This window comes from Lethenteron reissneri, chromosome 15, assembly GCF_015708825.2.
Source record: "Lethenteron reissneri isolate LAM-NWPU_2019-01 chromosome 15, ASM1570882v1, whole genome shotgun sequence".
Taxonomy (NCBI): Eukaryota; Metazoa; Chordata; class Hyperoartia; order Petromyzontiformes; family Petromyzontidae; genus Lethenteron; species Lethenteron reissneri.
In genome coordinates, this window is record NC_083793.1 from 2,974,786 (window position 1) to 2,988,359 (window position 13,574).

At 45.3% G+C, this 13,574-nt stretch overlaps 1 protein-coding gene across 2 annotated transcripts in view; it reads left to right on the forward strand.

Annotated features, from left to right (window-relative positions):
* Positions 1-253: 253 nt before the first annotated feature.
* The window catches only part of GHDC (GH3 domain containing), a 38,645-nt gene continuing 25,324 nt past the window's right edge, over positions 254-13,574 (forward strand). Inside the window, exons 1-3 of one of the 2 annotated variants that reach the window (XM_061551800.1) lie at positions 254-341; positions 3,327-3,565; positions 12,513-12,689. In XM_061551800.1, the coding sequence (XP_061407784.1) occupies positions 3,408-3,565; positions 12,513-12,689 (335 nt within the window). In that variant the 5' untranslated portion in view covers positions 254-341; positions 3,327-3,407. The remainder of the gene's footprint in view (positions 342-3,326; positions 3,566-12,512; positions 12,690-13,574) is intronic. The other variant, XM_061551801.1, reaches the window with a different exon arrangement.

The following is a 13,574-nucleotide window of genomic DNA, read 5'->3' on the forward strand; positions in this document are numbered from 1 at the left end:
CCCCCCAGGCACTACACCAGCACCACCAGCTGTACCCCCCCCCCCCCCCAACCACTACACCACCACCGACACCACCAGATGAACCCCCCCTACCACTACACCAACACCACCAGCTGATCCCCCCCCCCACTACACCAGCACCACCAGCAGCAGCTCGCACGCGCTGGGGATGCGGCTGCCCGGCAGTGTCGACGTCACCACTCGCCAACAGCTGACGCGCCCCTCCCCCCCAGCAGCATCAGCTGACGAAGGGGAACACGTGGCCGCGTTGCATAACAAACACGGAAGGGCTGGGAAATCGTGGTAATGACAACAGAGTAGTACAGTGTCCTCGTTACAATGTAAGCACACGTAGCTGTGTGTGTCCGTGCGTGTGTGTTCGATACCGTATAATATGTGATATGTACTCGTGTGTGAGTGTTCGATGCCCTATACTATGTGAGATGTACTCGTGCGTGTCATAAGCGCTCTGAGTCTCGTAGCATTGTTGTCACATTGTACGGCGCGTGATGCTAGTCCGTACTGCCTACAGGCAGCACGCAAGCGCACTGTGCACGGAGGGTTACGCAGATGGTTATACCGCAGTTGTATTTAGAGGTGAGGACGCACAGTGCTGATGTACACTCGGAACAACTCGGTAGTGAATGCGGTGATGAGAACGGCGCAGTTAAATCTGTCGGAAGTCGTCGGTGATGATGGTGGTGGTGGTGATGATGATGGGTTTAGTTGTTACTCGGGGCAGCGGGCGTTATCGATAATTGATTTGGCATCTGTTCAAAGTGTGACTCGCGAGCGTTTTAATTATAATCGCGGGTTGAGTTCCTTAATTTGTCGGTGATCGTAAAATTGGCGTCGTTTGTTTTCGTTTCGGTTTCACTTTCCGAATGCCCAACTTTGAAAATGAAGCATTGGCAATGGGTCCGACCTTGGTTGTGAACTTGAATAAGTTCCTGCAGTCACGAAAGTTTCAAATCAAGATTGGACTTTAATAAGCACTGCGCTCACTTGACTTGACTTCGCTGCACGAAGTTGAGCATCGATGTGCGGTCCAACAGCTCCTGTTTGCAGCCCTGGACGAGTGGCGGAAATTCCACGTTCCCATGGCGGGTGCATGTCTATCCATAGGGCAACCACTGTTGTGACTGCCCCATATCGAACCCCAGAGTAGAGATGATGGGCGGCCACTTGCTCTACCGCTCAGCCACCTGTCATGTTGATGTGTACACATTGTGTTCTGAACAGTAGCTATTAATAGAAAAAAGAATAATGGTTGGTTATCTTCTATAACATTGATAGCATGATCCAACAGCTATTAGGATAGGTTATTTCTTTGAAGTTATATTTCAGTAAGGGGCCGTCCATAAATGACGTCACGCACCGAGGGGGGGGGAGGGGGGTCAGACATTTGTGACGATGTGTGACGAGGGGGGAGGGTTGAGAAATGTGACATAACTGCAAAATGCGCAACTTTAAATAAATATTAATTAAATTGAATTGTTATAACAACACTAATTTTTATTAATTTTCATTATTAACTACTGTATTTGATTGTTAAAATGTACTAAGGTCACCGTTTATTTATTCCATGAAGGAGCATTTTGCTTCTCCATGGGAGAATGGAGAAGCATACATTTTGAATTAATTTTTTTATGATTGTTATCAAACATTTTGATTATAATGATTCTACCAGGGCTTTTCATTTTATGAAATGAATGTGATTGCTTCGTTCGACTACAAAGTTTAAAGTATTTTTTATATTTATAATTACTTTAAATAGTTTTGAATTATAAGATAATTTAACTATAATATTCTGAACATCTGCAGTTTTAGTTAGACGTTGAATATTTTCAAGTGAATTTTATGCTAAATTTCAGCTTTCCAACGCCTCCTTTTTAATACATGTTTTCTCCTACAACATCAGAGTGCAGCGCCACATTAAATACATACTACAACGACAATAGTTTTAGTTTAAATTAGAAGCATGTTTTATTTTCAAAATGGAAATTTGGTTTGGGGGGGGGGGCAGAGCTTTGTGACGTCAATGTTTGACGGGGGTCTAACTTTTTGTGACGCCGTGTGACGTGGGGGGAGGGGGGGGGTCAAAAATCGGCCAAAATCGTGTGACGTCATTTATGGCCGGCCCTTAATGATAGTTGATAAGAGGGAGTATCTTGCCCAGCTGCGACTGCTTGAAGTTGGATTCTAGATTTCAAGTTTAAATCTCAGGGTTTCTTGCAGCCTATCTAGGGGGTCGATAATATAGTTACTTTGTGCACCTTTTTGTCAAGTTAAGTGTCTACCCCTTCCATAGGAATGTGGAATGCGTACCACTAACTCAGGCCCATCGATCAAAACGCGTTCCAGCGAGTCGCTGTAGAATTGATTTCACCGCTTTAACAAAAACAACAACAAGAATCAAAGACGGTAGGACCAGGAGGGAGACAAACGTGATGGGACGTGTGGTGGGATAACATCGTCACGGTAGTTTGTGCCGAGAGGATGTGTCGGCATACCTTCATCATAGACGTCCGAACTCGGAGCTGATGCCGATTAGTGGATGGACATGATACGTATTAAACATTTAAAAGCTACGTCTCATTTGTTTAAATTAATTTCCATTTAATTGCAGCGTTTGTTTAAGCTCCTTGCTCCCTGCTTGTGTCATCGAACTAATTATCTTGTACAACCCATCTCTGGCGCTATGATTAGTGAACCCGCCAACTGCTGGGAGCTCCATCAACCGCTCTTGCTTGCACTGATAACGGAGCTTGTATTAAATTAGACTCGACATTATGGAAAAGGGGGGGATGCTGCTGTGGTGTAATTGTTAACAGACTGGATTTGCAATCAAGAGGTGACCGGTTCGTTCGGTTTACAAATTGTCCATGTTGCATGAATCCTTTTGCCTTTGTCTAACTAGCAATCGGCACTTGACATCTCTTCGCTTGGCAGGCGTAGACCAAGCTTAGCATGGGGAGCACCATGAGATAGATGTTTGTTTGCACTGCTTGCGGAAGCTCCTCCACTAGAGCAATCTCTAGAGTGTATTTTGGGCTACTCTTCCACGTTGGTTGGTCAGATGCCTCGGAAGAGATGGGACTACCCACTCTTTACCCCACTAAACGCGAGACTGCCCATCAATGAACTGTGATGTACCCATTAGTACTGCCGGGTGGAAAGAGGCAGGGTTATTTAAGACCTCTGGCTTGCAATTCGAGTGCGCCAACCATTACACCACGGCAGGCTCCCTCGTAAATACTATTCTTCAACGAGATCCTCCATGCGAGTCTTCAGCAGCGTCTGCGTTCTGTGGCTGCCATGTCCAGTGTGTCCCCTTGCAGCCAGGCGGTGTCCGCCCGTAGTCACACGAGCCCCGGAGGGCAGCGGCAGCAGCAGCAGGAGCAGCGATGGGCTCCTTCCTCGGCATCGGCGTCGCCACGATCGGCGGCGCCGGCCTGGCGTGCGCCTTCGCCTTGGCGTGGGACATCAGGCAGCGCACGGTGTCCGAGAGCCACACGTTGGGCAGCCTCCTGGGACAGTACTTCTGCTACGCCGTCTTGCACAGGTCAGTGCGGCGTGGCCCGCTCCGCGCCTCCGTTAGCGCGGCGTGCGGCCGTCGTTCGGCCAGAGCAGCCGCACGGTCGTGTCAACCTGGCTTAACCGGGATGGGGGCGGAGGATGGTGCAGTTGGGACCCATCCTCCACATCAACTGGGATGGGGCGGTTGGGTCACACAAAAAAACAACTTAGAACGCATGTAATTGATAAATCGAATTAATAATTATATTATCTGCTTTTGTCTGTCATGCCCCCCCATGCTCTAGCTCTCAATTCCTGTGTGTATTAGAAGAAGCTGCGATACTCATTGTTTCACGCTACTTGTTTTTAAATCCTTTATATTAAGTTCGCTTGCTTGCTTGCTTGCTTGCGTGCTTGCTTGCTTGCTTGCGTGCTTGCTTGCTTGCTTACGACCGTGCAAATCTTTCGGTCGTTTTTTAACCCACTTCCCGTGATCCAATCGAGCTGACATTTTCCACACAGACTCGTTATGACAGACAATTAATGTTCGTGAAAATGTTTTTCCAAAATTTTACACTGTTTAGGGAAAACAAATTAAATATTTAATTACCAATTGCTTAATACTGGCAGACAATCATCTGACCCATAGATTGCAGCCATCTCAAGACAGAGGACGAGAGGACTCTAGCCGCCACGCATATAAAGGATTTAGAGTGAAAAACTTTGTTTTTACGGGTTTGCTTGTTTTTACTTGAGAATTTACAAAGGGGGGAGGGGGGTGAGGATTCAGCACGAGGTTGGGGGAGGGGGGCTTAACCCCTCTATGCTAGGCAGGGGACTGTAAAGTAGTAATGGTGGCAGAGTGGTTCGCACACTGTTTAATTCCTGGCCATTGTGATCATCAGCAGAAAGTATTATCCAAATCAGTCCTGGCCACTACCCCCCCCCCATCCCCAATTTCACCAGCATGCAGTGAGCAGTATGGTGAAGTATGGTCAACCAACCTCTATGAAAAACATGTTGCAGAGTTGTTTTGAATTTCACTGGTAAACGTGCAAAGTGGTGGAATGTTCCGAACCTGTGAATATTCACAAACTCATTGCATCCCTGCTCTTGTGCACCTTGTGGTGGTGACGCGTTTGCCTGTGCTGTGCCGAGACTACAAATTAACACGTGGCCTTCACACGCCAAGGGGTCCAGAGGTTTTGCAGTCTTAACGACACACCCTGAGATACAGAGTTATTTTTATCCCTGGGTGAATGTTGTCTCATGTTTTATATTGATCTAAAGCACGATTGCATTCTTTTGCTGTAACTAATTACGTGTTAGTCATCTTTTCTTCTCCTGCGGAGCAACTGAATAGGTAGAACACATTGATTTAATTGATTGGTGCTGGAAAAACAAAAAAATATTTAATGGTTGCTACATTTTGAGCCTTTGTAGCCTCATGTTTTGTTAATTCTCATATCTCGTGTAGAAAGTACAACTTATGAATAGATAGATGGGCCGGTATGTACACCATGTAAATAAGTAATGTGTTGGGCTGCAGCCTTAAGAACTGAGTTAGCACAAAAAACATCTGATATTTAATCATCATTGCCTCTTGTGGAATTCCACCTTTTTAGGGAGTTGTTGACGAGCTACGTGTTTTAAAAATGTCCTGACCTGAGACTGAATAAGTCCCTTGTTTAAAATATTCCAGCTGTACTGAATGTCACTTGGTGCGGAGGAGACAGCAGTGTTTCCCACTGTCAGGCTAAATTCAGTGAAATTTTACATAAGGACGTTGAACTTCTTTCGCACCGCACGTAGCCAACCTCGCTCATCGGAGGTGTGCCAACTAATACACGCACAGAAAGTGTTAGACCACAATACAAACCAGGAAATGAGGAAATCCCAGCACTTCATTTATATCTAGATGACAGCTTAACTCATGCATTGTGCAAGAGAGTCCACGTGGGTCGTCCCGGTTACGGAACGGTTTGTTGTTCCGCTCAGCACCAAGACGAACAGTTGCAGCCATTTCGTCCCCAGGACCCCGAGCCTTTGTCTCACACCTCCTCGTATCAGGATTCCTCCACACTTCCGATGAGCACGGTTGGCTACGTACCAGAGGTCGCAAACAGGTTTTGATTCTTTACCCGTACCCGTACCCGGCCGCACCAGGGTCGCAAACGGCGACCCGTACCCGTACCCGGCCGGGTACGGGTACCCGTTCCCTACCCGTACCCGTACCCTACCCGAAATGAGTGACAAACGGCTACTCACCAGTGACTCACGGCCTACCCGTACCCGTACCCGGCTGCACCAGGGTCGCAAGGTATCGGGTAGGGTACGGGTATCGGGTACCCGGTTGCGACCTCTGCTACGTACGTTGTGGAACAAGTGCAACATACACGCAGTATTTCCCCTGTCTTGCTCACCTCCTCTTTCCCACCAATCTTTATCTTTTGAGTTTTTCCCTCCAATCCCCTAGCACCTTTTTTGCACCTTTCTTGAATTCATTTCCTCTGGGCGTAGTCTCTTGTCCATTGCGTGACCCCTGCATTCAATCTTGGCCGTGTCCCCACACGACCTCTGGGCGTGTTTCTTGCACACGTAACCCATGCTGACCACCAGGCTCAAAAGATTATGTTTAATTCTAAGGCAGTGATAGGTCAACTACACAACGCAATCATGGCTTCTTGCTCATTGAGGTTTTTTTCTTCTTCTGAGCAACACATTCATTAATAAGACAGCTTATTTTAATCACTAGTCACATACCTGTCAACCCCTTATCAGTTCCTACCTTATTACATAACAATTCAGACCTTATTGGTCAGCCCGTGCCCTTATCAATTTCAACGTTCATCTTACAAAGTCCCATCGCAAGGGAGAAACACAAACAAACAGACAAAGACATGTTTTGCCTGTATTGAAACGGCTGTACGCCGTATGGACCTGGCACTCAATTTCCCTGTAAAAAAATACGGGTAAACCGTACGAGTTGACAGGTATGTAATGAAGTGAATTCTGCAATGACCGAATTGAATGAGTTTTTTTTAAATCGACACATACATCAATCACACTGCCTTGATAGAAATATTTTTTTTAATATAAATTTTCAATGTCTTGGACAATGGTCCCTTCTTCATAGCACATAAACAGAGAGGCCAGAGGCATGGAGTTAACGAGGATTGGAGACTGCACTGCACATCACAGCTACTATCAGGTAACTATTACTATGCCTATTAAAACAAAAACTTGGTCATCAGAAAAATTTTTTTAAATTAAATTCTCACCAGGCCCCGTGGCATTAGGTGCACAGTCTCCAACCCTCATTAACGCTATCTGCATGGCCCCTCTGTTCATGTGCTGTGAAGAAGGGCCATTGCTCAAGACGAATACGAGCCGATTATACGTATCTATATATATATACAATTTTTGTTAAAAGCCACTGTTATTGACGAATGTGTTAAGTGTGCTTAGCACACCAGGGCCAATGCGGCACCACCAAATAATAAAATCCTATTAGGACTTATCGGTACAATGTCCTTATATTCCAATGCCATTTGTGCCAGATGTTTTTTTTTTCTGAGCAGCTATAGTTCTCTATATGGTATGGAAAATGTTGCAGAAGCTCAAGGCAAACAAATTCAAGCAAGATCTGTGACTGATGATGGAAATAAAAGTGTGTACAGGATGCAAACAACATGATCATCGAGTAAAACACCTCTCTTTAGCCTCAGCAGAATCACCTACGGCTTTTATTAGTCATGCAGAATATACACAAGTAGTGGTGCTGTTATCACCTTCACATGCGATGGAGACATTTCCATTCGGAACCCTCGCAGCTGGTATTGTGACCTGGAAGATGTCAAAACAACTTCTTCTGAAGCCTCTTTTGTAGGCCAATAAGGGACACTCCACATGCCCTGCAAAGTGGTTCTCACGCAGTTACACAAACTGTTTTATTCTCAGAGCTAGAATAATCTAAATGAAGTGAATCACCACATTTAATGTCATGTTTTTTTTGTTTGCAGCCATAATTGCTAACTGGCCTGAGATCTTTAACTCGCCGCAGTTGAGAAACATGTTTGACTACCGGTGGCTCAATCCTGGATTCGAACCCAGCTCTTAGTGGTGCTGGCACAATGCTCTCGCGTGGAAAGTGACCTCTAATGTCTTGGTACCCACAGAACATACCGGTCCCGTGTTCTCTAAGTAAACACATCCTACACGGCGAGCAACACTCAAGCTTAAAGGCAATAACAGATGCAAATAACTCTTAATGTTCGTGCAACTTTAATATGGGAGAGGCCTTGGCAAGTGAACGTCTTTGCGGAAACAAACTGTGGGCCTAGAGACTGGATCGGCCAGGTACACTATACAGATGCCATGATTGTGTTTTTTTTCTTTCAAAAGATGACCCTTCTTCATCGTAGAACGTTGGTTCAAGCAAGATCCTGTCCTCTTTTCTAGTCCTTGGCATTCAGCCTACATCACAGGGGGATGATTACATGGGAAATGTAAAATGTCACCATAATCACCCTTGCATTTGAGATACCGCAATCCCATTCGGCAGAGTACGTGCCTGCCAGCATGCTGCCCTGAACATCATTGTAGAAAGAGTCTAAATATAAATACAACTGCACCTCAAGACGCCGCACACAGACAGTGTGACGTGCATCATGCAGTCGGGAAGATATTTAGTGATATGTTTTACAGAAGAAAATACATCGTTTTAGCAATATAAAATAGGTGACCACGAAACGTTTAACTATAATTTATATTCAATTTTGTACAAAATGTATGTGCTTGTCTACATGGTGTTGCAATTATTTTACAATATGTAAAACAGAATTACATGAATCTGCTAAACACAGAGTAGATCGTAATTCTTGAAAATGTGATTATCAGCTAAAACTGTTTAACTAAAATGGTCACATTTGCATGAACAGATTACCCACATAGATGTATAGAATATTGAGGCAAGTGCTGCTAGCATGTACACAATGAGGCTGGCAAGGGCATTGTGTGCTCAATACCATGGCCATATTTGTCTAACCCGAGTGTTAATCTTTACACACCTGAGCAGGTCGGAAGTTACGGCTGAGTGGACCTAGGGGAGTGCCCATGGGAAGTCCTGTTACATCTCGATATTGATGTTAGCTTTCGCTGGGAATTTAACTATAGGTACGATGGGTTGGTCATGCAGTCTGTCACCTACCAAACTGTGGCACAGCTTCCTTAATAATATATATAAACACAGACACGATCAAGATCGTATGAATGTAGTAGGGGGATGCTTCTATGGCGTATTGGTTAGTACACTGGACCTAGACTACAGCGGTGGCCAGATCGTTCTGCTGCTGATGTGGCAGTTTCAACAATAGGGCAGGTTTAACACATTCCTGCGGAGGGGAACGTTGGGTTGCTCGGTCAATGGCCAGGGTCAACGGCGGCGTGGTGTATTCCGCAAATATTCCCGACTGTGAGGGTGGGCACAAGCCGGCGTGAGTAGGTTAAACGTTGAGTTTTATAAGGGCACCACGGAGTGACCAGATACCTCCCCACCTAGCCCCATCCCTCCCACCCCCCACCCAGCCCCACCCTCCCCACCCAGTTCCTCCCCAACCTCCCCACCCAGCCCCTCCCCACCTTCCCCACCCAGCCCCTCCCCACCCTCCCCTCCCCACCCAGCCCCTCCCTCCCCACCCAGTCCCTCCCTGTAGGACGGACGGACACAATAATCCTCTATGGGCTGGTGGAACCAGTGGGTTCCTACCAGTATTAAATCCCATGTCCACAAAGCAGTATAAATGGGTTGCACCACAGTCAGTTGGCGGGTCACCACGTGTGACGAGGTAAAGTGTGGGTACTCTGACCCCTTTCAAAGACGTGTGGCCTGCTTGGAATTGTAGGCGAAAAAATATCCTCAAGAGCAGTGTGGTTCTAAACCTCAAAGCCCTTTGGTTCTCAATCGTTTAAAAAAGTATGACGTTAATGAATACATAGGTTTGATGAATCAAAGTAGTTGTACTTACGTGACCGTGCTTAATGAGCGTTTTCGATGATTTACCTTCGAAAAAAATGTGGCCATGTCTCGCACCGCCAGAAAGGGAATCTCGCATCCCAGGTTAAGAACCACTGCTCGAGAGGGACTTTGGAGAGCTGCCTGTAGTCGTGGCCCTTCTGCCAGCAGTGACGTGAGCAAGCAGGCACTTGCAAGGCTGCGCCTTTATCTGCACACAGTACACGCCGTACTGTAAGGTTGCAACCAACTGGAGCAGACGTACACAGCATAAATAAAATAAACACAACTAAATTACATTCTAAGTGGGTAATAGAAACTGTGAAGGCACTTGCATAGAAATTATTTTGTAAAATGAAACGTATATTCACTCCAATGGGTTCTATGTATCTATAGAGCATGGTGTTTTTTTTTTCTAACGCCATTGAAGTGTGTTGCTGTCGCTGAGAGAGAGAAGAGTTGAAGCGGTGTGGATTTATCTATGTATTTGTTTATTTGGTCGTTATGCAAACGATCGAAGTCTGTGGCCCACTGCACGGGTCACAAACGAGCCGAAACGCATTTATCTGCCCCCCCCCCTCGCCCGCTTTTGTGTGGCCAAAAATGTATTATTGTACTTTAAATTCAAGACTATCCATAATCCGATTGACTTTATTTGCAGCTGTGGTGTGAATTCACCATTGGTACCTCATTTGCCAGTAAAAAATATGATAATTGGTTTTTTACCCTTTTATCTGGCAACAAAACTTGAAAATTCTTTGCCCAGTTATGGTTTGCAAGCAGTTTGTGTACAAAGTCAAATGAAGGGCGATAATTCGACTTGCCTATCGTATATGTGTAATATGTTTTGTGTATTTCCCTCAGAGATATCGCCAGCTATTCACTCCCTCTCCCTTTGAAGTTATTGACTTAAAGTTGGCAAGTCTTGTTTGATGATCCTGATTGTTTGCATTTCCTGCTCGTATATATCGTCCACCCAACAACGCTAATGTTTTCTTTGTGTTACGTATTGTTATACATTTGCGTCAAACGAAGACCCATATCTTAAAGAGAGAGGGTCCTTGCTGATAAATATCTGGCAGTGCAATAGCATTGTTGTCAGCAAGCCTCACTCTGCTGATGAAACTGGTTCATAGTTTGCTTTTCTTAAACCAATGCTGTTGGGGAGAACAACAAAAACATCACTCTCAAAAGACCATGTGACCGATGGTATGTTTAGAGAATGATTTAACGTTTTATGTGGAAGGATATATATTCCAAGGAAGTGTATTGTGTGTTATTTATTCTGCTTGTATATGATAATGAATCCCAAACAGTGCTTAGGAAGATTTATCTGTGAGGGTGTGGGTGGTTTAGTGTTAATGTGGGTAAATTCCACCTCAAAGGTTAAACTCAAGGATTATAGGGTTTTAAGCAAGCGCTAGTAAACTCTGCTTCGATTTGGTTAATCACGCAGTTCATATATTTTCTTTCACGAAATGTGGTTTCTTATTTAGACTGCACAGATACACACATTAATGGGTATGTGAGTTATAGCTATGACTAAATCACCCAGAATGTGCTTAATCTCATCAATCTTGAGTAGCTAAGCAGGTTTGAACCTAGATAATGCGTGGATGGGTGAACTCCGTGGAGTAACAGGTGTTGTGGGGCAGTGTTGGGCAGCGCAGCAAAATCTGTAGTTCTGTATGCCCCCCACCCTCATCGGTGAAGTATGATGACATGACCCTCACTCCCTGCACAGCATGGCGAGGCCCTCATCCAGCAACGGCTAGATAAACGGGCTGCATATGTATATACGTACAAGTCATGACTTAAATTTCGATTTAAAGCTTTGGTGACTGCAGGGATTCATCTTCTTGGTTCTTTCGGTAAAGTCACATAGAATGGAAATAATAAAATAATAAAAATAAAACATAATAAAATTATTCTCACGACGTTTCGGCCACAACGCAAGCAGCCGTCCTCAGGTGGAGAACAGGTCTGTCGAGAAGACGGAGTCTGAATGACACATCCCAGGCTTGGAGCGACTATTTAAGCTGGGATGGAGGGGGGAAGAGCACCTTGACAAAATAATTTGCATATCAAGAGGAATTTAGCATATTTATGGGAAATGCAGATATGCGATTAGTACTGCAGCTTAAATAGTCGCTCCAAGCCTGGGGTGTGTCATTCAGACTCTGTCTTCTCGACAGACCTGTTCTCCACCTGGGGACGGCTGCTTGCGTTGTGGCCGAAACGTCGTGAGAATTATTATATAATGTTTTATTTTTATTATTTTATTATTTCCATTCTACGTGACTTTACCGAAAGAACCAAGAAGAAGTCACGACTTGTTTGTGAATGGTATCTCAAGAGGGCCAGTGCCAGGTGGCTCCACACCGCCAAATCTCCCATTTGTCGCGCCCAAGTTCAGTCGGATTAGCGGCGTATCCCAGTTATGGTGGCCCACACTTAACGGCTCTCCTGGGCCCCGCAATCCGAGGCGGGTAACCGCTCGCCACTCAATCTCCGTACTTGTGGAGTACAGATGGAAGTGAATCCGCTTGTGGTGGTACTGCCACACCCTGGCGAGCCGGGAGATGACGACCTCGAGGGAGTTTTGAAAGATTGTACAATCCACCAACCCTCACTTCCAAATCTTCTTGGTTCTTTCGGTAAAGTCACGTAGGAAATAATAAAATAATAAAAATAAAACATAATAAAATAATTCTCACGACGTTTCGGCCACAACGCAAGCAGCCGAAACGTCGTGAGAATTATTTTATTATGTTTTATTTTTATTATTTTATTATTTCCCTTCTACGTGACTTTACAGAAAGAACCAAGAAGATGAATCCCTGCAGTCACGAAAGCTTTAAATCGAAATTTAACTCGCTTCCAAAGTTGCTGGATTATCGGCACGCTGCCGCAGGAGTGACTGAGCGGACGAACGCGCGGACGGACAATTGCCCGTGCCGCGGTGCGCGTGCACCCACAGGCTGGGGAGGTGGCAGCGCAAGAGGCTGGAGGCGGACACCATGGACGTGGCCACCGCGCAGGAGGAGACGCTGCTCGCTCGGCTGCAGCGGAACGGCGGCACGGCGTACGGGCGTCAGCACGGCCTCGACTCCATCCGCAGCCGTCGGGAGCTGAGGGAGAGGCACCCACTCACCAGGTGCGCGCGCCGCTCTTTGTTGACATTTAAAATATATAAATATATACATCTGCACGTTTATTTTATGCGTGGCCTTCGTCAGCAACCTGTAGAATTGCATTTTAATTCGAGTCTTAGTCCGTGGGTTTCACTTGGCCACGCTCCTTGTCGAGTCTATTAAAGTGGTAAAAAATGTAGTCCCCTCTTGGTTATGAAATCTAGAAATGTTTAACTTCTTTCACACCGTGCGTAGACCAGCCATGCTCATCGGAGGTGTGGGGGAAGGACAACAAACTGAACACAAAAAGCAGTTCTGAAGAAATTCGTTTTCAATCTAGTAAATTGAAATGAGAACAGAGGTGGCAAAATGGAGATGCCAAGAGATGACACGAGGTTGTTCCAAGACTTTGGTGCAACTCCATTAAATGCTTTTTATCCAAATTGTGTGCAAAATCTGATAACTATTACCAGGCAATCAGATGCGCATTGCAATTTTTTGGATTGTCTAATGGTAATAACAGGTGAGACGTATCTGTGGACAATAGCCTTGTAAATGAAAATATCTGAGTGATAACAACAGAGTTTGGTCAGCAATACTGACATTTCTCAAATTAGCAGGGAAATCGGTAATCTCTGAGGGTTTTTGTGTGTGTCTTCATGCGCGCACACGCGCGCGTGTGTGTTTTTAGCCGTCAATAAATGCTGGGCATGTGACATTTCAAGTGCTAATAATTGAGAATCTGGCAGAGCTAAACAAACAGGATTGGAGCCAACTGTCTGTCAATGACATTTATCAGCTCTTAACAGGAAAACACCTCATATTAAATTTTGAATACTCCATGCAGACCTGTCAATATTCCTTTCACTGGTGGTGACTTTGCAATTCCTTGCTTCATGGGTAATCTG